The following is a 27,788-nucleotide window of genomic DNA, read 5'->3' as shown; positions in this document are numbered from 1 at the left end:
CTGGGCCCCACAACAAACTCCAACTCCCAGAATTCCATAGCCTTAGAGCCAGACAAGTTAAAGCGATCCCAAACCGGGTTATTTCTCCAGTGTGTACGCAACCAGGGGAGAGAGGGCGCTCTTCTCCTTCCTCCTCCTCCCGAAGGGCCGTCCTCCTCTGGCTCCCTTCTTCCCTCCTCTTCTCCCCTTGTTCCTCCTCCTTTCGCCCGAGGAAGATGCCGGAGCAGCCGCTCAGCGTCTCGGAGTTCCTGGCGGCGGCTTCGGAGGACCTGGCCTCGGCCTTCGCCTCCCAGCTGCCCAAGTGCCGCGCGGCGGTCGGGGCCTTGGAGGAGGTCGGTCCCAAGAGGGCCCAAGGGGAGGAGGGGAAAGGCTTGGGTGGAGGCTGGCGTTGTTGGGTGCCTCCGAGTACATTGTGGAGACCCCGGCTTTATCCTGGGCTTTTGTTCTTTTTTGGTCAGGTTTCTTCAGAACGTGTTTTTGTTGTTGCCCTGGCCCTCCTCTGAGGCTGAGAGAGTGTGACTGTCATGGGTTTTCTCTTCAAGTTTCCTCATAGGGTTTGTTTGTTTTTTTGCCATGGCTGTCTTGTGAGGCTGAAGAGAGTGAGTATCATGTTTTGTTTTGTTTGGGGCAGGTTTCTTCAGAGGGGGTTTACATTCGCCATCTTCTGAGGCTGAGAGAGTGTGACTTGCCCAAAGTCACCCAATGGGTTTACATGGCTGAGAGAGAATTCAAACCCCAGTCTCCAGAGTCATAGTCCAGCATCTAAACCACTGGACCACATTGGCCCCTTTTTAAAAAAGCATTGATTTGGGGTGTCAGCCTGTTTCCTTGTTTGTTTGCCTGGTGGTGCACCTGACGGTGGTGTTCATACCTCCCTTTCATAGAATCATGGAATCATGGAATTGTAGAGACCGCAAGGGCCATCAGTCCAACCCCCTGCCATGCAGGAACTCTCAGTCAAAGCATCCCTGACAGATGGCCATTCAGCCTCTGTTTAAGGAAGGAGACTCTACCACCTCGTTCAGCCAGGTGTCACCCATCCTATATCTGTGCATTTTATTTTTCCACCCTAAGTGCAGTACCTTACATTTCTCCGTGTTGAATTTCATTTTGTTAGCTTTGGCTCAGTTTTCTAGTCCGTTCAGGTCATTTTGAATCTTGATCCTGTCCTCTGGGGTATTAGCTACATCTCCTAATTTGATGTCATCTGCAAATTTGATAAGTATGCCCCCAATTTTGTCCTCCAAGTCATTGATAAAGATGTTGAATAGCACTGGGCCCAGGACAGAGCCCTGTGGGACCCCACTGGTCACTTCTCTCCAGGATGAAAAAGAGTAATTGTTGAGCACCCTTTGGGTTCGGCTGGTCAACCAATTACAAATCCATGTAACAGTTGACTTGTCTAGCCCACATTTCACTAGCTTGTTTGCAAGAATGTCGCACACTCTCAACCTCAGAAGATGGCAAAGGCAAACCCTCTTTGAAGAAACCTGCCAAGAAAACCTTGTGATTCCTCCAAACAAGCCTCTGAGGAAGGAGGTTGAAATCTAGGAAAGCTTAGGCTACCAGCTTCTTTCTTTCAGCAAGTCTCAAAGGGGCTTGAAGACCCCTTTGCGTATAAGTCTAACATATTAATAATGACATTAAATGACAAACTGACTGGAGCTCAGCTGGCAACTGGTCTCACATGGAGAGAGACCATCTTTCCGGTGAATCCAATAACTTCAAAAATCCACCAGTGATAAATTTATTGGTCCAACCAAAATGCACAATAGACATGTTGCAACATGTATATAATGCATTTGGTTGGTCAGGGACATAGCCAGGATTTTAGGAAGGGGGGGTCCAGACTAAGTGCAACCATTATAATGGGGCTTGGGTGCGGCGGCGCAGCAGCATGCACCATTCATTTTTCTAACGGAAGGGGGGGTCCGGACCCCAAGAACCCCCCCCCTTGACTACGTCCCTGAGTTGGTCCAATAAAGTCATCACTGTTTGGTGGATTTTTGATGTTATTAGAGTTGCTGTATGGCCAACATGGCTATTTATCATCTTTAAGGTGGTACAATTCAAAGACATAGCCATGTTAGTCTGAAAAATCAGTATGTAAAAGGATCTTGAAGTAGGCTTCACTCTACTCAAATCCACCCAAAATCAACTGTTTCACTCTACTCAGAGCTCATGCGACCAGATTTTTTTTCTTTCAGTGAGTCTCAAAGGGGCTGCAAGATCCCTTTGCAGACTGATTTTCCAGACCAACAGGACTATATGGCTTTGAATTTTCCCACGATAGACATTCTCCTTGCTGTTGTTGACTACAACTGTGGAGACCAGGGTTCGAGTCTTTGCTCAGATAATGAAACCCACTGGATGACCTTGGGCAAGTCACACTCTCTCAGCCTCAGAGGAAGGCAAGGTCAACCTCCTCTGAACAAACCTTGTCAAAAAAAACAACAACCCATGATAGGTTTGCCTTAGGGTTGCCATAAGTTGCAAATGACTTGAAGACACACAACAACAAAATGTAGTTGTATAATAAAAAACCCAAGGATTTCTATATACCATGATTTCTTAGTGAAACACCTGGTGTTGAAATACGTATGTATACACACACTTACATATCTGTGTTATTCCTTAACTTAAGGGTATATTTTTAATCCTCATTTAGAAGGAATTGAGTTATATTTGGAGTAATTAATGCTGTGCTGAAATCTCCCTTAATTGTCATTTTAAAAAATCTTCTTCTTGTTGTTCTGTGCCTTCAAGCCCTTGAGCCAGCTCTGATTATTAGTTATTTCTTCTAACTGTTACTATATGTATATATGTGTGTGATTAACAGGAAAGACAATTGCCACATTAATTTGGTCAACTGAATATTATGCGGTTTGTTTTTGGGGGCAGGAGGTCTTTCCTGTTTCAGGCTGCAAAGCATATTAGGCCAGCCCTGTGCAACTCCTAATGCTCCCAGCCAGCCTGGTGCATGTCAGCTGGGGATGATGGGAGTTGTGCATTGGACCTGGAAGGCACTAGTGTGAGGAGGTCTGATTCAGAGGTCAAGAACTCTTCCTCTAGTTGGTGCCAGACAAGATCTACTTCCCTTGCGTGGTGAAGTTATGCGTATTTACAGGTATAGGGTTGCTTCGCTCAGTTACTGCCAATGCCTTTTCTTCTGTTTTATAACCCCTTGTTGAAATTCTGGACATAGGAGTTTTTCACACTGGGGCTGATTTCAGCATTAAAGAGATTAAAGCGCATTTAAAGCATCCTGCAAATGAAGTGGAAATGGTGAGTAATTGTGTGAATGATTATCACACGCAGTTGCGCAAATAAAGTGATATAGTGCACCCGTGTCATACACGGCTTTCAAGCATATGTTGAAAGCCACGCGTGGGTCAGCACATCCCATTGTGATTAATGGGGTGTGTGCCCGTGGTGTGCACCGCTGCATGCATGAGCCCCATTCAGTTAAATGGGGCTTGAGCATGTGCGGTATTTGCTTTACGCGGGGGAGTCCGGAACAGATCCAGACCCACAATCTGGGTCATCTGAAGAAAAAGTCCTCTGGCTGACAGGTGCCAACCTAGTCCTGGGTGACTGGAGTAGATGTCTGCTAGAGGATCTGAGTGTACAGGTAGATCATATGGGACGAGTCAATCCCATAGGTAACCTGGACCCAAGCCATGTAGGGCTTTAGAGTTGATAACCAACACTTTGTACCTTGCCTGAAAATGAATTGGCGGCCAGTGGAATGATTTTAACATTGGGGTGGTATGATCACTCCTAAATGTAGCAGCAACCAATCTGGCTACCATGCTTTGAACTAACTGAAGTTTCCTAACTTGGAAACAGAGGTAGCCCAAAGTACAGTGCATTGCAAATGTTGTGTTGCACTACACTGCATTGCAAAAGTTTTGTTGCCCTACCTTGCATTGCATTACCATCTTTAGGTTTGCCAGCTCTAGGAAGTGACACAAAAGGCCTTCAGACAGTTTCTAGAAACAGTCAAACAGCACATCTGCTTGGCAAGTTCTGATCAACCTTATTTTATTCTTATGTGGATCTCGTTCTTTCCTCCAAGGAGCTGAAGATAGCTAACCTGGTCCTCATCCTCCATTTTAATTGCATGTACTGTACATAATTTCAAAACACCAAGAATACCCTCTCATGTGTTCTTACCAGGAGGACCTGCAAAAGCGCTGGAACAAGAATAAAGCCTTCCTAGGAAAAGATTTGGGTAGGCTCATGTAGGGATATGGAGGGGTATAACCTATTCCAAAGAAGTCCTGTAGATTAAATAGGAGATGAAGAGGAGTACTGTAGTATAATTATATGTCAATGATATGTACATCTATAAAGAGATCCATGAGTTAAAGCATAGTAAACAGATTGAGAGCGTTTGGATAAAAATTAAAGGGAGAGAAACAACAGTAATGTCATTGTGGGGCTCTGCTATAGACACCAAGAGAGACTGAAGGATGGTTTGTTCCTAAAATAAGTGATCAAACATTCAAAAAGGAGAGTAACAGAGATTTCAGCCACCCTGACATTTGTTGGAAGACAAACTCAGGCAAGAATAGAAGCATCAATAAATTCCTCACAAGTCTTTCAGATCATTTCAGTGTCCAGAGGCTGGAGAAGTCAACAAGGAGATAGTTTATTTAGATTTTATCCTAAACAACAGGGATGAGCCAGGGACGTAACCAGGCTAAAATCCTGGGGGGGGTGGAGTCCAGACTAAGTGCCACCATTATAATGGGGTTTGGGCGCGGCAGCACAGCAGCACGCACCATTCATTTTTCTAATGGAAGGGGGGGGGTCCGGACCCCAACAACCCCCCCTTGGCTACGTCCCTGGATGAGCAATTCAGTGGGTGGAAGTACTGTACTGCAATCCTTGGGTGGGTATGACTACATTATCCCGGAATTTGCCATACAGAGGAAAGGAAACGCTGAACGTAGATAGGCATGCACTTTGTTTTTTTTAACACTCGTGAAATACTGGATAAGGGCCCATGATCAGAAATGGTTCAAAGGGAAGGGACGGTTGCAAGATGCATAGGAGTTTCTTAAGGTCAGACTGAAGAAACAATCATAAACAGTGGGATATTTCTAAAGAAATGAGAGTGGATATATACATAACTAGTGGTTTGAGTGCTGGAGTACTTACTCCTCTGGATATGAGGGTTTGATTCCCAGCTCAGCCATTAAACACATTGGATGACCTTCAAGCAAGTCACATGCTCTCAGCCTTGGGAAGGCATTGGCAAACCTTCTCTTAACAAATCTTGCCAAGAAAACCCTGCAATAGGGGTTCGCCTTAGGGTCACCAGAAATTGGAAATGACTTGAAGGCACACAACAACAATGATTAAAAGTAACATACAAGAAATGGAAACCACCAAAGGGGAATACAAATGACTTGCCAATACAGTCCGCTCTACTTATCCACGGATTTCTTATCCATGGATTCAAGTGTCCATGGCTTGAAAATACTTTAAAAATATACAAATACCTATAGGCAAACCTTGATTTTGTTCTTTTATATAAGGGACACCATTTTATTATGCCATTATATTTAATGGGACTTGAGCATCAACGGATTTTGACATCCACAGGAGATCCTGGAACCAAACCCCAGCAGATTCCAAGGGTCCACTGTATTTGCAAGGAGAAAGGCAGAAAAACTAAACCTCTGAATGAATGCAGGCTTGCTAGAAATTAAAATTGAAATTATGAAAGGGGGCTTAGGGTGTATTTGGAGCAAGTGGAAAAACAAGGAAACAGTAGGGCCACTACTTGGTGAAATGCTAAAAGGAGACAGAGAAGGCTTAACACTTTCCTTTCCTCAGTTTTTTCCTACAAGGGAGAACTGCTTGACCTGGTGACAACAGAACAAATGATGCAGTAAAGGGACTGAAAAGGAAATAGAGCATACCTAGCTGCTCTAAATGAATTCAGATCTCTAGGGCCTGAGCCAAGTTTTTAAGGGAACTTGCAGATACAATCTCAGATGCATATCTGGTAATCTTTGAGAATTCTTGGAGAACAGGAAAAGTCCTTGCCGACTGGTTCTAGAAGACATCATTAAATAGTGGGTGACAACAAGCCACTAGGAAAATTACGTGTTTTCACACTTTCATGGGCCAAAGCAAACTATGTAGCAGTTATTTTAAATAGAGACATAGTTGTAACTGGCCTCTCTTCAGCAGTTGTACATCATGTATCATTTTTCTGGGTTGTATATTTTACTTCACCTTCTGCTTCTAATAACATCATTTTTCATGTGTGTGTGTGTGTGTGTGTGTGTGTGTGTGTAAAAATAAACAATCAGTGAGTGCTTAGAAAGCAGCCTGTGGTTTCTCAAAAACAACTCCTGCCAGTCTTATCTTATCTCTTTCTTGGACAGAATTACAAACTTGGTAGATTTGGGGAATGCTATGGCTGGAGTATATCTTGATTCCAGTAGGGCTTTTGACAAGGTCTCCAATGATATTCTTTCAGACAAGCTGTTAAATGTGGGCTAGGGAATGCTCTTGTTTAGGTGGATTTTTAACTGGTTGCCAGACAGAGCCCAATGGTTCCTATTCCTCCTGGGAAGAAATATCTAGTGAAATTCTGCCCTGGACCTGATGTTGTTTAACATCTTTATGAATGACTTTGATGACAGGATGCAGGGCATGCATATCAGATTTGCAGATGACTACAAACTGGGAAGAATAACTAATATCCCAGAGGACGGGAATCAAATTAAAAATGACCATGACAGATTGGAGAGCTAAGCCAAAACTAGCAAAATGAATTTCAATGGGGCTGAGTATAAGGCACTAAATTTGGCAGAACAAATAAAATGCACAGATATAAGCTTCATCTACATTGCAGAAATAATTCAGTTTACTTTAACTTCCCTGGCTCAGTGCTTTAGAATTCTGGGAACTAGTTTTGTGAGGCCTTTAGCCTTCTCTGTCAGCAAGCTCTGGTGCCACAACAAACTACAGTATCAAGAATTCCATAGCATTGAGGCATGGCAGTTAAAGTGGTGTCAACTAGGATTATTTCTGCAGTGCAGATGCAGCCATAGGATAGTTTGAGATCAGTCCATGTGAAAAGGATCTGGAGGTCTTCATTGTTATCGTTGTGTGCCTTCAAGGCGGTGATTCACTGTTGGATTTTAAGCTGTTATTGGTAACCATTAATGCTTTGGGACTGGCTGTTATTAGTGATAGTGGTGTAATGGAAACATGGTTTGCAGGGTCAAAGCACTAGAACCTTTTGATCAGTAGGGATGATGACCCCACTGTCTCCCTTGTTCCCTCTGAATTTAGCTAGAATCCTTCCTCTATGCAGGAAGGAGAAATAGATTTTCTCTGCAAGAATATAGCAATGTGAATCATCCCAGTTGGAATTCAAACAGCGAAATCATTGTGGGACCTTTGAGACTGAAAGAAAGAAGTTGAAAGAAACAGGTTGGCAGCAAGCGCTTTCGTAGATTTAAGTCTACTTCCTCAGATGCATTTGGATTATGTACTATTGGGGAAACTGAAATGCTGATATGGATCAACACATTTTTGGACTAATCTTGGGAGCATGCCTCTGATAACTATCATGGGAAGCACTTCAGAACCCACAATTTGGGTATGTGCGTTTCCATTATTAACACATGTTCAGGAACACACTTTGTTACTTTTGGAGTTGGGAAAAAATGCATGTTAGGCTTTATCACAGAATCCCACCACTGAAATGTTGCCTGGAGGGTTTTGGAAGATACAGTGGACCCTTGTTATACGCTGGGGTTTGGTTCCAAGATCCCCCATGTATAACAAAATCCGTGTATGCTCAAGTCCCATTAAATATAATGACACAGCAAGATGGTGTCCCTTATAAATAATGGAAAATCCAAGTTTGATATTTGAAATTTATACTTTTTTTGGAACATTTTCAAACCGTGTATGTTTGAATCCGTGTATAAAAAAATCTGTGTATAAGAAGGGCCAACTGTACAGTCAAAAAGTAACTTCACCAATTATTTCCCATTTTGAAGAACTGATACCATGTTTGGAGATTGGGGGCTGAGCTGGACACAGGGTGACATGTAGAGAGACTACTCTCACAATCTATGTAGCCTAGAAAAGAGCTGGAGCATTAACAGAATCCTGGCCTCTTTGGGATGGCACCTGCACAAGCTTTTTATCCAAGGAGATCTGCCAGTCTCCATCTTGCACTCTGAGGAATTTCCCTTCCTTCCTTCCTTCCTTCCTTCCTTCCTTCCTTTTTAAACTATGCTGGTCCTAACTTTAGATTCCATTGCTCTCTTTCTTGACCCATCTCTCTTTGCCATTTGGCTGTGTTCATGCTGTACCAACCAGTTACCACTTCATTCAGCCCCTGAAAGACCCATTGATTTTACTCACATCCAGCATGTGGAGCAAAGAGTGAGTTTCCAAGGCTTCTCTTTGGATAGCTGGCAAAGATTCAATCTGGTTTATGGGGCTGCTTTGGAAGCACAACATGTAGATGATATTCTTACGTGGAGGGTCTGTCTAGCATAGTCACAGATGGGGACTCTGTGAGGTCACTCCCAGCTGCAAATGCAGAGATGTCCCCTCCTGCTTCTCTCTAGGAATGCTCTTTGTATGAAAAATATATTGAATTTCTTCTTTTATTTGAAATCTTGGCATCCATGGCTGTGCTTTCCTAGAGGAGAGGGTGCATGCCTGAACTGCAGCTGGATAAGTCTACTGGGGCTTGTACAGCTGATTGGCATGATTTCTGCTGGCTGGGCCAAGGGAGTCTGGAGTGAAATAACTCATTTTTGGAAGTTTGTGGAATATGGTCTGCAAATACCATTTCATGTACTGACAGGTTTCCTTTTGAACTAGTGGCGATCGTGTAAGTTTTTCCCTCTCCCTCAGTCACCTTTAAACCTAGCTTTCTTAGACTTTAACAGTTAAAAAGAAAGATTTAAGCTGTGTAGAAGAGAGGTTTACTGTCAAAGGAGTGAATACATAGAATTATAGGGTTGAAGGGGCCCCATAAGCCATTGATCCCCTGCTCAGTGCAGAATCCCCAGCACAGTATCCACAACCGGTAGCTGTTTATCCTCTTTCTGAGGATGTCCAGAGAAGGCAGCCCCACCACCTTTCTAGGTAGTTAATTCCATTGCTAAATCACCTTTACTGTCAAGAAGCTTCTTCTAACTTTCAATTGAAATCTCCTCTCTTCTAACTTAAAACCATTAGACCTGGGCCTACCTTTTTGGGCAACAGAGAACAAACTGGCCATTTCTTCTCTGTGATACCTTTTTAGATAGTTATAGAGTTCATTCATGTCACTTCTTAGCCTTTTCTTCACCAAGCTGAACATGCCCAGCTCCCGCAACCTTTCCTCGCGTTTTGTTCTCCTTATCTTGTATCATCCTTGTTGCTCTTTTCTGAACCTGCTCCAACTTGTCTATATCTTTCTTAAAATAAGACCTGAATGTGGTACAGTACTCCAAATGTGGCCTGACCAGTGCAGAAGATAGTGGAATTATTACTTCTCTTTACTTGGAATCTATGGTTAATTCAGGCTAAAAGATTATTTGCCTTCCTTGATGCAACATCACATGTTGGGTCATTTTCAGTTTATGATCAACAGTAGGGAACACCATAAAAGGTTTTATCTCAGATGCACACCAAACCCTTGTTAATCTGAACATGTGGGCAGGTTAATATGGCTGTAAGCCAAAGATATATCGGAAGCTGCCTTATAGTTAGTAGGTGCATGGTTTCACTTAACCCAGTCTCATAAACTCTTAAAGTCCAATAACATCCAAACAATGATACCTTTATGGGGACAACCAAAATGCACAATTACATGTTGCAAGCTTTTTTAGTCACAGTGGCTTCTTCATCAGGCAAGCAGGAGAAAGAAATTAAAGATGTTAGTTATAGGCCTGCATTTTCTGTTTCTGGTCTTAGTTCAGATGTTAGGGAGGGCTATTTGCAGGCTGGCACCTCATCCTTTGCCCTTGTGATCACTTTTAGATTTTCAAATTGAAGGAAATTTAATGCCCATTTGCAATTCAAAGAAGATGTTTCCTTGGAATCTAGCATGTCTCCTTCCTTTGTGAAGCCACAGACTCCTATGTAAGTAGAGAACACTGAAAGTCTTCATGTTTTGCAGTGCCTCTCATGCAGAATTCCCTTCTAGCCATATCTGGAGAAATCTGATGTTTCCTGGTGGTTTCCTAACTAAATACTACCAGTTTCAAAGTCAGGTGAGATCAGGTATGTTCATGGTAGCATAGTTCATCTTGATCTGGAAGTTGTAAATCAGCGTAGAAATCCAACCACATCTGGATGATCTCAGTTAATTCCTGCATGGTATCAGCCATTGTTCTAATAAGCTGGATTCAAGCTAAGAGTTTGGCAACATCATTTTTGGGGGGACCCAGAATCCTTCAGCCAGCATGGTCACTGTTTGAAAATTTGTTTGATACCATAATTCTTAAGCTTTTTGAGAATTTGCAAGTTGCTGAAGATTTCTGAAAGCAGGAGAGGAATGGAAGGAAAAATTATTCCTTCCTTTTGAGTTCCCATTGCAACATTTGAGGATCTGCTGTACTACCGAATGCACTAATCAATAAACAGCCTGCACTGTGTTTGTATTAAGTATTCCTTGGACAGAAAGAAAACGCGGGGCTTGCATCATATCTTCAACAGCTCTTTTGACAAGCGCAGGCCTGCCAAGGTGTCTGCTGAGGCCTGACTCCTGGCTCAGATGAACTCTTGGCATGCAAGGCTCATGTCATTTGCAGGGAGAATGTGGAGGCTAGCTGAAGCAGTTTGGGTTGCATTCTGGCACCTGGTCTTTGCATGCAGAAAGTCCCTGGTTCAATATATATATGGTATTTCCACCTTTCTTTTTTTAAAGGATGTGGCAGCAAGTAATGGGAATTGTTCACTATTTGGAAAAAGGGCCTGGCTAGAAAAACAGATTCTGATCTGATCTGACCTAAGGCATCTTCTTAAGTGATAGGACCTAGTTTTAACAGCAAAAGGACACTGGAAAATTTATTGTTGTGCAATTCCCAGAACCCACTGGCCACACTGCCTGGATGATTCTGTGATTTATAGTGCAAAAAGGTAAATACCCCTAGCTTGAGAATATGCATGTGGCATGCATTTGGCTCTGTTGATGTTTTGGACTTTGGTTTCCATAATCCTTTACCATTGGCTGTGATGGCTGTGATTTCTGGGAGTTGAAATCCAAATAACCTGAAGAGTCAAATGTCCCTTACCACAGCTGCAACCAGTGCTAAGGTTTCCTTGGGGGTCGTTTGGCTCTGTTTGGTCCTCCAAATATTTACCAGCAGTGCTGTGGCTGAAACTATATATCTAACTCTTTGCTGATCCATTGGTTTCTTCTACTCTCTCAACCTTAGGGGAAGTAAATTGCAAACCGCCTCTGAGATCTTGTGAAGAAAACACCCTGATATATTCTCCTTAGGGTTGCCATAAGGTGGAAAGGATTTGAAGGCACACAACAACTACATAATCAGCAACAACAACAGCTCTCCAATCTGTTATGGTTGTTTGAAATTTTAATCATTTTCTTTGGGGTATTAATTATAACCCCATTGGTGTCATCTATAAATTTGACAAGGATGTTCCATCATCCAAGCCATTTATGAATAGGTTGAACAACACCAGCCCTGAGGCACCCCACCAGTCATTTCTCTCCAGGGTGATGAAGAGTTCTGGAGAACTTAAAGTTTCCCTCTTTAATCACATGTTAGTGGTCCTAAGAAAGGCATTACTGGACTCTCATTTTTGACCACCAGCAGCTCTCAAATGACACAGGGCAGGGCTTTCCCATCATTTACCACCTCAGATCCTACAGTTGTCTGGGATTAATGGTATGTAAAATGTGTACTCCACCATGAAGCTACATCAAAGAAAGAGCTATGCCAGGAGCCACTCCTCATTTTCTGCCCTTTGCAATTTAGGCACATTTTCCTCTCTCCCCTATCCTGGGATATATGTCAATTCCAGCTCTGGGTACCTTGTACATCTGCCAAATGCAAGAACTTCAAAGGGCCTCTGTGTGGCCTGGCAATCCCTCTTCCCCACCCCCAAACCACTGTGGTTTTTTTCCTCTTTGCAGAATTTGGATGGAGACCAAGCCATTCTCCAGCGGATCAGGAAATATGTGAAAGCGATTCATGTTTCTGGACTCAGTAAGTGAATGACTCTGTATGTTGGCTAATAGCAGTGAAGGAGGTGGGGCAGAAGGACCCATGAGAAGTGGGCATTTGCTGGCTAGTGCCAGTGGAGGGAAAGCAATTCAGTAGACTAGGATTAGGAAGCAGGCCCAGAGATGGGGGGAAACCCCATTTTAAAGTGGGACTAATAGTTGGACTATTTTGGACTAATCCAAAAGTAACTTTTCCAAGCTTTGGACACACACTTTTACAATGTCCAACTATTGGTCCATGGCCAGGGTTTCTCGAGGTGGAGCCCAACAACGTGGGGACTTAAGATAGATAACAAGCTTCTAGTGAATGAGACGATGATGGCCCAGAAAAAAACTCTATTCTTTTTTGGAAATACAGCTCTCAGATCCCACAGCCAGCATGACGATTGCTATGCCCATTGAGGAATTCTGGGAGTTGTAATTCAAAAAGTGATATTTCCAGGTCCTAGAAACAGCTTTAGAGCAAGTCTATTCATTGGTCCCTCTAAAGGTAAAAGGTAAAGGTATTCCCTGATGACAAGGTTGTCAAGTTGTGTCTAACCATAGGGGGCGGTGGTCAACTCCATTACTAAGCCAAAGGGCCAGCGTTGTCAGAGATTAATCTGTGATCATGTGGCCAGAATGATCGCACAGAACACTGTTTACCTTCCCACTGAAGTGGTACCTGTTTATCTACTTGCATTTATATGTTTTCAGACTACTAGGTTGGCAGAAACTGGGATTAGTGATGAGAGCTCACCCCATCATGCAGCACTCGGGACTTGAACTGCCAACCTGCTGATCTTGCAATCAGCAGAGTTGGCATCTTAACCACCTGAGCCATAACCATTTGAGCCACCACATCCCTTTGTCTGGGTAGGGTTTAAACAGGATTTCCCCACAGATGTACCTGGAGATGACAGAGACTGAATCTAAGATGCTTTGCATACAAAGAATGTGCTCTTTCACTGAACTGTGGTCCTTCACCTTGCCTTAGGCCAGCCCTTACTGTCAAGTTCCTCCTAATGTTGAGGTGGAATCTCTTTTCCTGTAGCTTGCATTCATTGTTCCGGGTCCTGTTCTCTGGAGCAGCAGAAAACAAGCTTGTTCCCTCCTCAATATGACACCCCTTCAAGTATTTAAACAGGGCTATCATATCACGTCTTAACTTTCTCCTCTCCAGGCTAAACATCCCCAGCTCCCTAAGTCGTTCCTCATAGGGCATGGTTTCTGGACCCTTCACAATTTTAGTCGCCCTACTTGCCCTGCAAGGCTCCACCGCTGCTAGGATGAACACCTGCAATGCTTGGGTGAACACTCGTAATGCTCCTTTGCTGCTTGGCTTTCTCTTGAGGAAAGGGCCAGGCAGAGGAGGAGGAGAATGGAATTAATATTATTAATTAATTAATTAATATTTAATTAAAACCTATCTGCGGCCCAAAGAAGTTAATCTATTTTAATTTTAGCCCTTTCCTACTGGCAAGTTGTGTAGATGGGCCATAGGCCCATGGTAAAAACAAAAACAAAACCTGTTTATTCTTTTTTTTTAGTCTGTTGCTGCAAATTACAGTGTTCTACAAATGTATCCAATGTTGAGTCTCCAGACATTGGTCTATAAGTCCCAGAAACCTTGTTCCTGACCAGGCCTTCTAGAAGTTGTAGTTCAACATCTGGGAATGAGTTTCTTGGATATATAAACTTTGCCCAGGTTTGCTATCCAGTACTACAAAACAATCTATGTATTTGTTTGAGATGGTCAGCTAAAGCTAATTCCACTAACTGCCTACTTTAGTTTTTTTCTGGGTTACAGTCTCTAAGCAATTTCACTTATAGGTCAGAGACCTCCTGTCATCAGGGACGTAGCCAGGATTTTGAGAAGGGGGGGGGTCCAGACTAAGTGCCACCATCTTGAAGGGCTGAAAGCCCACCCCCCGCCCCCCAGACACAGAAAGAGGGTCGAGCCTTTACCTCAGGAAGGGGAAAGAGGGGAAGAAGGGGAGGGGGCTGCTCCACTTCCGTGCCATTGCCAAAGGCTCCTCAGGTTCATTCAGGGAAAAGGAGAGACAAGAGAGCTGTCTTTTGCAGGAAGGAACAATAAAACAACCCGGGGCAGGGAAGTTTGTCCTTGGAGTGAAGGGAAGGGGAGGAAAAAGAGAAAAGAGGACTTGCTCCCTGGCATCCTCCTCTCAGGGCTCCCGCTGCCCTGGCGCCTTCCCCAAACCCCAAATGCGCGGGGAGCTCTGGCTGAAGCAGGAGCAGCAACCAGGGCATGGTCCTTTTGGGGGGGGGGGGTCCCGCCTCGTCATCTGCTCTCTGGAGGGCAACCTGCATGTGGAGGGGGGCAGGGAAGGGAGAGGGAGAGAGAGTACGCCAAATAGAGCGAAAGAGGGAGAGAGAGAAATCGCAGCCACACTTAGACTTCAGTCTACTTCCTCAGATGCATTTAGATGCAATAATAATAATAATAATAATAATAATAATATGTAGAGAGATCTTGCAGCACCTTTGGGACTCACTGAAAGAAAGAAATTGATGGCATGAGCTTTTGAAGACAGTCTACTTCTTCAGATGCCTTTAGATGCAACAACAACAACAACAACAACAACATGTAGAGAGATCTTGTAGCCCCTTTGAGACTAACTGAAAGAAACACATTGGCAGCATGAGTTTTCCTAGATGTCAGGTTTCCTAGCGTTTTCCTCAGATGCATTTAGATCAAATAATAATAATAATAATTAATAATAATAATAATAATAATAATAATAATAAATAGAGAGATCTTGCTGCACTTTTGAGACTCACCGAAAGAAAGAAATTGGAGCATGAGCTTTCCTAGACTTCAGTCTGCTTCCTCAAGTGCATTTGTGGCTTGCAAAAGATCACCCAGTGGCTTTGTATGGCCCAGTTGGGAATCAAACCCTGGACTCCAGAGTCATAGTACTCCAGTGATCAAACCACTATGGAGTAGGAGGATTAAATAGGGCAGCTATGGGCCATTTGTGGCCCTGGGTCATTGTTTTGTGGTCCTCCCATCCATCCTCCCCAATTCCAAAATTATTATTATTATTATTTTGTTATAAAAAGAGGAGAAGGATTTCCTGGAAGCCTCTGTGGTTGCTAGCACACCATACACTGTTTAACATTTATACATAGATACAGATACAGACATAGATATCTGTTTTTCCAGTCTGGAAGTGGACTTCCTCCCAGTCACGGGTTGCTTTTCCCATCCAGGTTTTGGATGTAGCCCACATATTTATTTATTTATTTATTTATTTATTTTTATCCTGCCTTTCTGCCAAAGTGGGACCCAAGGCGGCTAACAACACATAGAAAATACATTAAAACAACAATGAAAATCGTAAAAAATTACATTTTAAAATTACAAATATAAAATACAAATATAAAGTTCCAGAGGTTAAAATCAGCCAAACCCATGCATCAAGAGGGTGGTGAAATGAGGAGGGGGTCTTTGGCTAAGAGAGAGGTGAGAAGGAGTGAAAGACACTCTGTGCATGCTCAGGCACCCACTGCTTCTATGACTGAGCATTGAAACAATAATTCTGAGGTTCAGAGGCTTGGCAGCCTTCCCTTCAACATAAGCAAGGTCCCTTCCAGAAAGAAAATGGAGAGGGGTGGGGAGTGGGTTTAACTCATGGATAGAGGTCCCACTGGGCGACCATGGGCAGGTCACACTCTCTCAGCCCCAGAGAAACACCCTCTGGAAAAATTTGCCAGGAAAACCCCATGATAGGTTTGCCTTAGGGTTGCCATGAGTCAGAACCAACTTGCAAGTAGCATCAGCAAAAGAGCTCCAAGGCTGCATGCACACTGCAGAAATAGTGCAGTTTGATAACACTTTAACTGCCCTGGCTCTATGCTATGGGATCCTGGGATTTGTAGTTTTGGGAGCTATTTAGCCATCTCTGCCAGCCACAAGAAACTGAAGTGCAATTCCCAGATCTCCTCATCATTTCATCATTTATTTCATTTCTGTGCCACCTTTTCCCCCAGAAAAGGACCCAAGGCAGTTTGGTTTTTATGGTTGACACCACTTTAACTTCCATTATAGCTCTGTGCTATGGAATCTTGGGATTTGTAGTTTTGAGGGCTGTTTAGCCATCTCTGTCAGGTGCCACAACAAACTTCAAATCCCAGCATTCCACAGCATGGAGCCAAGGGCAGTTAGTGGCATCAAACTGGATTATTTCTTTAGTGCAGATGCAAACGGAGTCCTTCCTCTCAAGCTGTTCGCATCAGATAAATTCAGGTTGATAAAGCAAAGTGCAGCTGCTCAAGCAATAAGCGGCAGCCACTCTGTTCATGCTCAGAGACACTCTGTTCACATTCTGAGACACTCAGAGGAGGGCAAAAAAGGAGCTACTTGAGGATGAGCTTATGAAACATGAATGGGTTTAATGGGTGGACTCAAGTAGCTTCAATATATACCATTATACATATATAAACATACCAAACTCTGAAAAACTCAAAATACATCTAGTCCTCAGCATTTTGGATAAGGGAGATTCAACCTGTAGTTGATTATTGTTATTAGAAGTCACCTTTTCTTTCTTTGATATTTCCTTTTAGAGCCTTCCTTCTCCCTTCCTTCTTTTTTTCTTCCTTCCTTCATTCTTTCCTTTCTCTTCCTTCCTTCCTTTAGTTCTCCCTCCCTCCCCTCATTTTTCCTTCCTTTTTTCTGTGTGTCTTCCTTCCCTCTTCTTCTTCCTCTTCCTCCTCCTCCTCCTCCTCTCCCGAAAGGAGACATTTTTTTGGCAAAAGCACAGAGGAGGAGGGAGAGGGAAAGAGGGGCAAAGATGTTGCTGGGAGGGAGACCAGCCCTCTCCCCTCCCTCTCTCTCTCTCCTGAGTCTGCTCCGATAAAAGGAGGAAGCAGGAGGAAGGAGCTTGAACAGGCACTGCCCCCACCTCAAGGCTACTTCTCTGCTCCCTCCCGCTCTGAGCCTCCCTGCTCCCTGAGACTTCCCCCCCCCCTTTCCCTCTCCATCCAAGTCCGTGCTTTTGATGGAGGGGAGGAGGAGGGGGAGGAAGGAGCTTGAACATCCCCACTCTTGATGGGGGGGGGGTCCAGACACCCCCCAAAAAAACCCTTGACTACATCCTTGCTGTCATCAAACTTCCCCATGCACCAGAATGACCTTTTGCTTTCCCCATAGCAGCTGTACTGTTTCTAAACATTGCCTTACAGCCATTTCCTTCTCAGATGTCAAAAATATGTGGATATGTGTGGTCACATTGGAGGTTGCTTGTATCAAGCAGCAAATTGGTGCAGCATTTAGTTGCTTTGTCTAAAGATCTTGAGTCTTTCAAGATCTACTTGAAAAAAAATGAATACATTATACAGCCAGAATATTTACTACGAATCTTTTTAAAATTAAGGCATAAGAGATCTGTAACTGTGTTCTTATTTATGAATAAATGGACTGTCTCATTGGATCATGTAGCCCTCAAGTCTCTGTAAGAATCCCAAAGACAAATAGCAACTCGATAAAGGGTAAGCCACTTCCCAGGGTGGGAGAAGGGCTTCCTTTGCTTTCCATTGAAAACACAAGGAACCACAGCATTCTGTAACTAGAAATAGTGATGGGAACGTGAGAGCATGAAGAAAGGTCAAGTGGACTAAAGGTTGTGTGCAGGTCATGTGTCATACAGCCATGCCCTAGATCAGTGGTTCTTAACATTTGATCCTTAACCTGACCCTGAAGGAGGTTGCAGTGTCCTCAGAGGGAAGCCACGAAGACTTGAAGGTTGTTCAGACCACCTTCTTCCTGCAGTGGAGTGGCCACATGACAAAAGGAATGGCAAAGGCTGGCTGGCGGCACCTGGCACTACCTGCCACATGGCTGCTTCACTGAGCAGAGGAAGCAAACTGGGCAGCTGAACAACAGCAGAGATGACAACCAACCAGCCAGCCTTTGCCTCTCTTTCTCTTTCTCTCTCTCCCTTCTTCCCCTCTTTCCCAGGGGAAAGAGAGGACACCTAAGACAAGGATCCGAGGTGATACAACAGGGAGACCATCAACCTTTTCTTCCAAGCTCCTTCTTCAAATAGTAATAACTCCATGAAAAAGTCTTTGCATCTCCAGCCTTAGGGTGAGGCAGCTACACCTCCCTGACAACTCCTTCTCCTCCTCCAGTGCCACCACCACCTCAACTGTTCCTACACTCCCGAACTCAGGATCCTAATCTTGTAACTTCCTCCTCCACACTGAAAGGGGGGAGAGAAGATACAGAGCTTGCTTCACCACCACACCACCCTCATTCATGGGGTCAAATTCACCAGCCTTTTGTAGAGTGCATGCCTTCTGAAGTGACATGTTGGTTTTTGAGGAGCCATGAGGGATGTCATAGTTGTCTCACTCCAAGGCTGGAGATACAAAGGGTTTTTGTTGGTGGTGTCACTTTTTGAAGAGAGAGTTTGGAGGAAAGTCACCTCACCTCCTCCCTGCAGTGAAGCAGCCACATGACAGGAGCACAGGCAAAGGCTGGCTGGCTGGCTGGCAGTACCTGCACATTGTTCCAACTACAAACTGGTGAGAAGATGCAGGAGAAAAATCTTCCCTCCACCTTTGGTACCTCTGAGGAAAGATTTTGGTTTAATTGTTAATGGTTCAGTGTTCAGGCATTATTATTATTATTATTAGGCTTTTACAATCTTGGGCAACAGAAAAGATAAAGAAAAGGATAAGAACCAGTATCATCCAGAAAACTGACCAGAGTTCCATCAGTATCTTTGCCTGTGTTAGATCCATTCTAGACTAGGGCATAGCGGACGGGCAGGTCTTATCATATATGGCTAAAGGGAGACGAGAAAAATTAATGAATGGTAAAGCAATGATTGACTACTAATCATATCAGCTGTTGGTTAACAGGTGGGGTGGCCATGCCAATAGTTTGGCCAGGTTATATCCAGATTCTAGGCATGACCCTCAATGCCCATTTGGGCCACCATTTGGCCTAGATTCCAAGCTTTTATTTGTAATAAATAAGTTTCTAGCCCTTGTAAATGTACAGGCACTCTTCTGTGAAAGAGTGGTGGGTAAGAAGGAAGGGAGAAGAGCACATTACAAGGGAGATAGGTGAAACAAGGGAAGAAGAGGAGGGAAGGGGGAATGAACAGTGTGAGTGACAGCTTGAAAGAAGCAAGGAAGGGTGTGAAGTGGGTTGAGCGGGGCAGAGGAAAGGGGAATGAGCACTTTAAATGGCAGTGTGTAAAAAGCAAGGGAGATTGGCATTGCAAGGGTGCAAGGTGAGGGAGGGAGTAGGAGGGAAGAGAGTGCATGGTGCAAGGGATAGAGTGCAAGAGGCAAGGGAGGGTACACTGCAAGGGTGTGAGGTGATGTAAGGGCAGTACAGGGAAGTGAGATGTGCAAGTAGCTGCATGTAAGAAGCAATGGGAGTGCATTGCAAGAGTGTGATATGAGGCAGCAGAAAGACTAGAGAGTGATTGGTGCAAGCAATAAAGTACAAGAAGCAAAGAGACTTTCAGGAAGGCCTGCTGAGAAGCAGTGATGGGATATTTCATGATTATGCAGAGATTTGGCCTCTCATTTACTTGTCTAGCACTTTAAACACTACTCTAGTGCTGGTCTATGACTAATAAAGATTCTATTCTATTCTATTTCTACTCTATACTGGTTCTCTTGGACCAGTTATAACTGTAAAAATGGTATGAAGATCGAAACCAAGTGTATGAAAAAATGTCCCAATTCATGCACTGAATTTGAATAATTAGAATGAAAACAGAGTAATTTACCTAATTAGAATAATTATTATACTATATAAATTATGGTTTGAGAAAGTGGAATATGGCAACCTTACTCACAGAAGTAAGACCAGACTGTTGTCCTGATGCACCTGGTTGTCCATTGAGAGAAGCATGAACTTGCCCAAGAAAGGCCGTTGGATATGTATTCTATACTCATTTATTTCCACACAGACTAATGGGAATATATGACCCTCCTGACACTCTTTAATCCTGGTATTCCCTTTCTTAGCACATGTGGAGAATGAAGAACAATACAGTGAAACTCTGGAGAACTTTGGGAACAACCACCTTTCTCAGAACAACCATGAGCTTTCCACAGGCTTCCTGAATCTGGCTGTCTTCACCAGGGAAGTCACAGCACTTTTCAAAAACATGGTAAGGCAATAGCAAGGTCTTATAGATGGGTATTTCAAGGGCCTGTATTCTTCTTGCTTCAATGAAGAGTGGGACATGTGCCCTATTTTACCAACAGACACTGGTGAAAATTAGTTTTTTGAATTACAGTTCCCAGGATCTCACAGCCACATTCCACACTGTATTGGGGGAACTGTACTAGTACCATATATACTCATGTATAAGTCAACCCCATGTATAAGTCGAGGGCAGGTTTTGGGGACAAAATTTTGGATTTTGATATGACCCATGGATAAGTCGAGGGTACAACTTAGGGACATGTAACAAAGGATGTAAATGACAAAGCCCCCCTTGTGCACGCATACTCTCCTTGCAAAATACTATCAGGGCAGTTTTCCTCCTCCCTGGGAAAGAGAGAGACATACACACACACTCTCTTCTTGTAAAAAAAGCAATCCAGGCTCTTTCCCTCCTTTCCCAGGGAGCAGGGGAACAGCCCCAATTGCTTTTTGCGAGGTATGTGCATGTGTGTATGCCTTTCTCTTTACCAGGGAGCAGGGAAAGAAACCTGATTGATTGCTTTTTGCAAGGAGAGAGAATGTGTAGTGTGTGTATGAATAAATAATAACAACAATAATAATAATAATGTATGCCTTCCTCTCGTTACCAGGGAGCAGGGAAAGAACCCTGATTGATTGCTTTTTGCAAGGAGAGAGAATGTGTGTGAGTGTGAGTGTATGAATAAATAATAATAATAATAATAATAATAATAATATAATAATAATAATAATAATAATAATAATAATAATAATAATAATAATAATAATAATAATGTATGCCTTCCTCTCTTTACCAAGGAGCAGGGAAAGAACCCTGATTGATTGCTTTTTGCAAGGAGAGAGAATGTGTGTGAGTGTGAGTGTGTGTGTATGAATAAATAATAATAATAATAATAATAATAATAATAATAATAATAATAATACTGTATGCCTTCCTCTCTTTACCAGGGAGCAGGGAAAGAACCCTGATTGATTTCTTTTTGCAAGGAGAGTGTGTCTCTCTCTTTCTCCTTTTCCAGAGGGGGAGGGAAGCAATGGGGCTCTTTTCCTGCTCTCTGGGGAAAAGGGAGACATGCACACACACCCCTTGCAAAAAGCAATGGGGATTCTTTCCCTCTCTGGGAAAAAGGGAGACATGCACACACACACCTTGCAAAAAGCAGTGTGTCTCTTTTCCTGCTCCCTGGGGAAAAGGGGGACACACACACACGTTCCTTGCAAGAGCAATCAGGGCTCTTTCCTTGCTCCCTAGAAAAAGGAGACACAAACAACTTGCAAAAAGAAATGGGGACTCTTTCCCTCTCTGGGACAGAGGGAGACAACACACACACATGAGCACCTTGCAAAAGCAATCGGGGCTGTTTCCCTCTTCCCAGAGAAAGGAGGAACTCACTCTTCTTGGCTGAGCAGCAGCTGCGGAGGTAAGGCGAATGGTGTCTTGGGCGGAACTTTCTCAGCACTATTACCGTATTGACCCTTGTATAAGCCGGGTCAGAATTCTGGGCTCAAGTTTTTGGCATAAATTTTTCGACTTATAGTCGAATATATACGGTAGTTGTTTTTTTTGGGCTTTGCTAATGTAGGGCAGGCTAATAACAATGGCTACGATATGTACCATGGCATTCAAGAAAGATGGAATATTTTGTCTTTTGGAAATCTTTCCTTTTTACTGGATGCCAGATACTGTGCTTGAAAAATACATTTATCTATTTATTATATTATTTATGAGTTACATTTGTATTCTGTATTGAGCCAGGATGGAGTTTGCTGTTGTTGTGTGCCTTCAAGTCACTTCTGACTTACAGCAATCCTAAGGCAACTCCATCAAAGGTTTTTGTGAGGCTGAGAGTGTGTGACCTACCCAGTGCGATTCCATGACCCAAGCAGGAAATTGAACCCTGGTCTCCAGAGCCGTAGTACAACACTCAGACCACTACTTCACAATGGCTCTAGCCAGGATGGAGTGCATGCCCCCCTTCCTTCTACTTTTATTTCATGACAACCCTGTGAGTTTGGTCAAGCTGAGAGTAAGTTTCATTGGTCAATGGGGATTTGAACATGGATTCTGCAAGGCCCAATCCAGTACTATAACCACATTGGCTGAGAAAAGATAGCTTTCATATCATTAACTACCACTGTGTGCAAAAGTGAGGTTGTTCTGTATAAAACACAATTTGCACATTTACCTTTATTTTTGTTTTGAACTACAAATTTAATTGGATAATCTGATAATTGAATTTATAGTCCAAAACATCTGGGGATCATCAGCTTGCTCAGTAGTGTCACTAGGATTGGCTTCACTCAGTGTGGTAATTCATAGTGTTAGCCCCCCATTAACCTCTTCTGATATCATAGCGTATAGAATCTTAATAATGTTTTTTGTACTAATGTTATTCATAAATTGTAATTCTTGTGTATCACTGAATGTCATGGCAATAGTTGTGACATGAACGACTAGCAAAATTAAAATTATACCTTTAAATAACAATATCATACGCACAACCTAAATGTATTAATACTTGGTTAAAGGGAAAATTTGATAAGGTATTATGCTTTAAAGAAAATTTTAAAAGAATACACACAGAAAAAGTTGCTGGGGAGGAGGAGGTCACTTCGCACACAACAGAAGTAAAATTCTGTGAGCTTGCAGCTACAGAATAGATTTCAGTCTCTCTCTATTATCAAAGATGATGAGGAACAGCAGCAGGAACAGAGCAGGGGATTCAGAGAGTTCCACCAAAGGGAACAGCCGCTGCTAAGCCTCAGAGCAGGCATGTGATGGTCGTGGGGGACTCTTTGTTGAGAGGCACTAAGCCAGTGGTTTGTGGGTCTGACAAGATGTCTTGGGAGGTGTGCTGTCTCCCTGGGGCAAAGATCCGTGATATGACAGAGAGGCTGACAAGACTTGTCAAGCCTACTGACCATTATCCCTTTCTTTTGGTTCATGTGAGAACCAATAATACTGCAAGGCACAGCCTTCAGAATATCATAAGGGATTATGAGGCTTTGGGTAGGAAGTTGAAAGAGATGGATGCATAAGTTGTCATCTCATTTCTTCTCCCAGTTGAAAGGCATGGTCCAGGAAGGGAGAAGAAAATAGCGGATGTAAATAACTGGCTCCGTAGATGGTGCCGCCAAGAACGGTTTGGATTCTTGGACCATGGGCTGCGGTTCCATGAGGAGGGACTAGAATATTGTGTCCAGTTCTGGGCACCACAATTCAGAAAGGACATTGAGAAACTGGAGCGTGTCCAAAGGAGGGCGACAAAAATGGTGAAGGGTCTGGAAACCATGTCCTATGAGGAACGACTTAGGGAGCTGGGGATGTTTAGCCTGGAGAAAAGAAGGTTAAGAGGTGATATGATAGCCCTGTTTAAATATTTGAAAGGATGCCATGTTGAAGAGGGAGCAAGCTTGTTTTCTGCTGCTCCAGAGAACAGGACCCGGAACAATGGATGCAAGCTACAGGAAAAGAGATTCCACCTGAACATTAGGAGGAACTTCCTGACAGTAAGGGCTGTTCGACAGTGGAATGCACTCCCTCGGAGGGTGATAGAGTCTCCTTCCTTGGAAGTCTTTAAACAGAGGCTGGATGGCCATCTGTCAGGGATGCTTTGATTGTGATTTCCTGCATGGCAGGGGGTTACACTGGATGGCCCTAGTGGTCTCTTCCAACTCTATGATTCTATGATTCTATGATTCTATGACTTCTGGCAAGGGATGGGTTGCATCTCACGCTAGTTGGCAAAAACATTTTTGCCAATAGTCTGAGTTATGTGGGGGAGGGAAACAGTATTCTGGAAGGCAAAGGGGCTGGAGAAAATAGTCAAACTGACACAGAGGGAACAAGGTAAACAGTGCAAGGACCCAAAAGTGGGAGGCAAAAAAACTTGCACAGGCAGCAAGTAAAGAGGACCCATGGTCTGAGATGTCTCTACACTAATGCACAGAGCATGGGAAATAAGCAAGATGAACTTGAACTCCTAGCACAACAAAGCACATATGATATAATAGGCCTCACTGAAACCTGGTGGGATGAGTCTTACGATTGGAATGTAGAAATAGAGGGGTATACCTTTTCAAGAGAAACGGGCCAAACAGGAAAGGAGGAGGAATAGACTTATATGTCAGGGACATTTACACCAGTGAAGAGATCCAGGACATCAATCCTGGAAGCCAGGTGGAGAGCATCTGGATAAAAATTAAAGGGGAGGAAAACAACAAGGATGTTATTGTGGGAGTCTACTACAGACCCCCAAGTCAGGTGGAGGAGCTGGATGATGCCTTTCTAGAACATCCCTTTCGCCTTCCATAATATTGTCTCCCTCCCCCACGGAACTCAGTTTAAAGCCCTCTTGATCAAATTCTTGAGACTGTTGACAAAAACATTTCTTCCAACTGGCATGAGATGCAACCCATCCATTGCCCTGCCAGAAGCCCCCCCTCATGGAACCACAGCCCATGATCAAACAATTCAAATCGTTCTTGACAGCACCATTTGCAGAGCCAGTTGTTTACATCTGCTATTTTCCTCCCCCTTCCTGGACCATGCCCTTCAACTAGCAGAAGAGACGAGATGACAACTTGTGCATCCATTTCTTTCAGCTTCCTACCAAGCGCCTCGTAATCCCTTCTGATGTTCTGAAGGCTGTGTCTTGCAGTATCATTGGTTCCCACATGGACCAAAAGGAAGGGGTATTGGTCAGTAGGCTTGACCAGTCTTGTCAACCTGTCTGTCACATCACGGATCTTTGCCCCAGGGAGACAAAAACTTCTCGAGACATCTTGTCAGGCCAACAAATCACTGCTTCTGTACTCCTCATCAAGAAGTCCCCCACTACGACCACACTCCTCCTGCGAGGCTTAGCAGCAGCTGTTCCCTCTGGTGGAACTCTCAGGCTCCTCTGCTCTGTCCTTGAAGTCTGTCCATTCTGCTCTCCCTCATCTTCCTTGATAAGTGAAAGAGCTTCAAATTGATGTATATGTATATATAAATTAGTTGATAGAAATTATATGTGAATAAGTGTTTTAAATTATTATTTTTCATCTGAAAAAAATCTTGTATACCAGTGCACAAGGAATCACCCTATATTTACCTCTTACAGGTGCAGAATCTGAACAATATTGTCTCCTTCCCCCTGGACAGCCTACTGAAGGGCCAACTTAAAGATAGTCGATTGGTAAGTGTTCTTTAACATTTGGGAAGAGTGTGGTTATTAGGAGTTGGTGGGAAGGGTGCTTAGGAAATGATAGGCACAAAAGAAGTAGTTCAGTAGATCATTGTGCCACCTTTATTGCATTCATATTTTGATAGCTAGTCATTTTATTGGAATGAGTCTCTTCAGAGGGTAAGACTTTGGGTACAATGCCAAAAGCAGGGACATAACCAGGATTTTAGGAAAGGGGGGGGTCCAGACTAAGTGCCACCATTATAATGGGGCTTGGGTGCGGTGGCGCAGCAGCACAGACCATTCATTTTTCTAATGGAAGGAGGGGTTCGGACCCCAAGGACCCCCCCCCCTTGGCTACGTCCCTGCCAGAAGCCAACCCAAGAAATTTCTGTGCCTTGAGGTGGCCATGACGATGTTTTCTCCCTCAATCTACATACCGAAGTTGGTGTTGCAGTGGAATAGCATTCGCCACCACACTGAAGGCAAAAAGTCTGGTTTAACAGAACAAAGTACTGGTTCTCACACTGTGGGGCAGGACCCCTGGGGAGGGGCTCAAGGGTTGCTCAAGGGGGAGGCATGAGCTTTGGGGGCCTTGATCCTTCTTCTCCTCCACTCCACTCAAGCCTTTTCTGTCCTAGAGGGGAAGAGAGGGTGCCAGATGGAGGCGGAGAACTATTTTCTTATTAATTGTAAGGAATGTAAGGCTTCTCCATCCACCCCCAATCCTTCAGAGCCATGTGGGACCCCAAAAGCACCCCCCTCCAGCAGCTGCTGCTACTGAGAGAGGTGGCACTGTAGCCTCCAAAGCATTTAGGTTCAGAGGCTGCTGCGCAAGCCCGGTAGCCATGCCAATAGCCATGCCAGTCCCTCCGGGTGTACCACCCCACCAGGTTTCACCCCCCTCTGGTGTATCACCAGATGTGATCCACATTCCTCCACACACCCTTAATGACACCACTGCATATACCCTGGTTTTTTAGACACTTCAGACTTAGCTCACTCATTGAAATTGTCGTTGTCAGCTCCCTAGTAAACCACGCTCTAAATGCCTCATAACGTTGAAATACAAAATGGTCGTAGAGCTTTTGGCTCTACAGAAACCTTTGACTTCAGTTCCCACAACTTCTTATCATTGGCCATGGGCAGGGCAGGGATGATGGAGATTGCAGGCCGAAACATTTGGAGGGACAAAAATGCCTCACCCCTGAAACAGACTATGCAATTAAATCCTATATACTGGGTTAGACTATTTGATGCCCTCCCAGTGTTTTTGAATTAGACATCCCATAAGCCTCAGACAATATAGGAATGGACAAGGATCATGGGAGTTGTAATCCAAACTATCTGAAGGGTGCCACATCACTTATGCTGCTTTATGGATATGGGAAAGTTTTCTCTTAACATGGATGGCCCAACAGAGGACCATGTTTGGTTGCAGCCCAATACTGAGAAGAGCAGGACTACGGAAATGGGAGAGGGGAGGAGGTCTTCAACTCAGAGTTATTCTACAGATTTTCAGTCATTAAATTATTATTTTTTAAACTGTGTGCAAATATCCTTTTAACTTCATGGAGATATGGGACTGAGACAGAATATTGCAGTGTGGCATGCTCTTTTTCAGGTGTCACTTAGCTAGTATGCTCTTTTCCAGAATATTCTATTTGCAGTGGTTCCCAGACTTTGGGTTTCATGATGTTGTTGGACTTCAATTCCAAGAATTCCTCAGCCAGGGTAGCCATCGGTGAAGGATTCAGAATTTTGTTTCTGGTTAAAATTATCTGGGAACCCACATGTTCAACACCACTGCACTATTCCATTTCCTGCCTTCCCCAACAGTTGGTCTGGTCAGGTGCCCTAATTTGCAATATACAGTCTTTTATTTGAAGGACTGTCTTATCAGATGAACCCTGAACTGGGAGTTCTTGAAGTGACTCATCAATGCCTGTGACTCATCAATACCTGTCATCAAGACAGCAGAATGAGCAGCCAGGCACACAGGTCACCTGAACACTGTTTTCCCTCTTGTGGTATGTTGCATTGTGTGTGTGTCTGTGCTTTCAACTTATGGTGACCCCACAAATTCCATAGGGTTTTCTTAAGCAAGGAATATTCAGAGGTGTTTTTGCAAATTTCTATCCGAATTGTAGTAAGGATTCTTAAATTTTCACCTGTGAACAAATGTTCTGCAAGCCCAACACTCAAACCA

The 27,788-nt window shown here is 43.7% G+C and overlaps 1 protein-coding gene across 3 annotated transcripts in view; it reads left to right on the top strand.

Moving 5' to 3' along the window:
* Window positions 1-212: 212 nt before the first annotated feature.
* ASAP3 (ArfGAP with SH3 domain, ankyrin repeat and PH domain 3) overlaps window positions 213-27,788 on the top strand; it is a 127,964-nt gene continuing 100,388 nt past the window's right edge. For all 3 annotated transcript variants that reach the window (XM_089478964.1, XM_089478965.1, XM_089478963.1), the window contains exons 1-4: window positions 213-332; window positions 12,143-12,215; window positions 20,228-20,373; window positions 25,517-25,591. In XM_089478964.1, the coding sequence (XP_089335090.1) occupies window positions 216-332; window positions 12,143-12,215; window positions 20,228-20,373; window positions 25,517-25,591 (411 nt within the window). In that variant the 5' untranslated portion in view covers window positions 213-215. The remainder of the gene's footprint in view (window positions 333-12,142; window positions 12,216-20,227; window positions 20,374-25,516; window positions 25,592-27,788) is intronic.

Source organism: Sceloporus occidentalis, unplaced genomic scaffold, assembly GCF_023333645.1.
Source record: "Sceloporus occidentalis isolate IW3139 unplaced genomic scaffold, rSceOcc1.0.p SCAF_13, whole genome shotgun sequence".
In the NCBI taxonomy this organism is placed as follows: Eukaryota; Metazoa; Chordata; class Lepidosauria; order Squamata; family Phrynosomatidae; genus Sceloporus; species Sceloporus occidentalis.
Note: the sequence above shows the minus strand (reverse complement) of the source record. Positions and strands in the feature narration are given on the sequence as shown.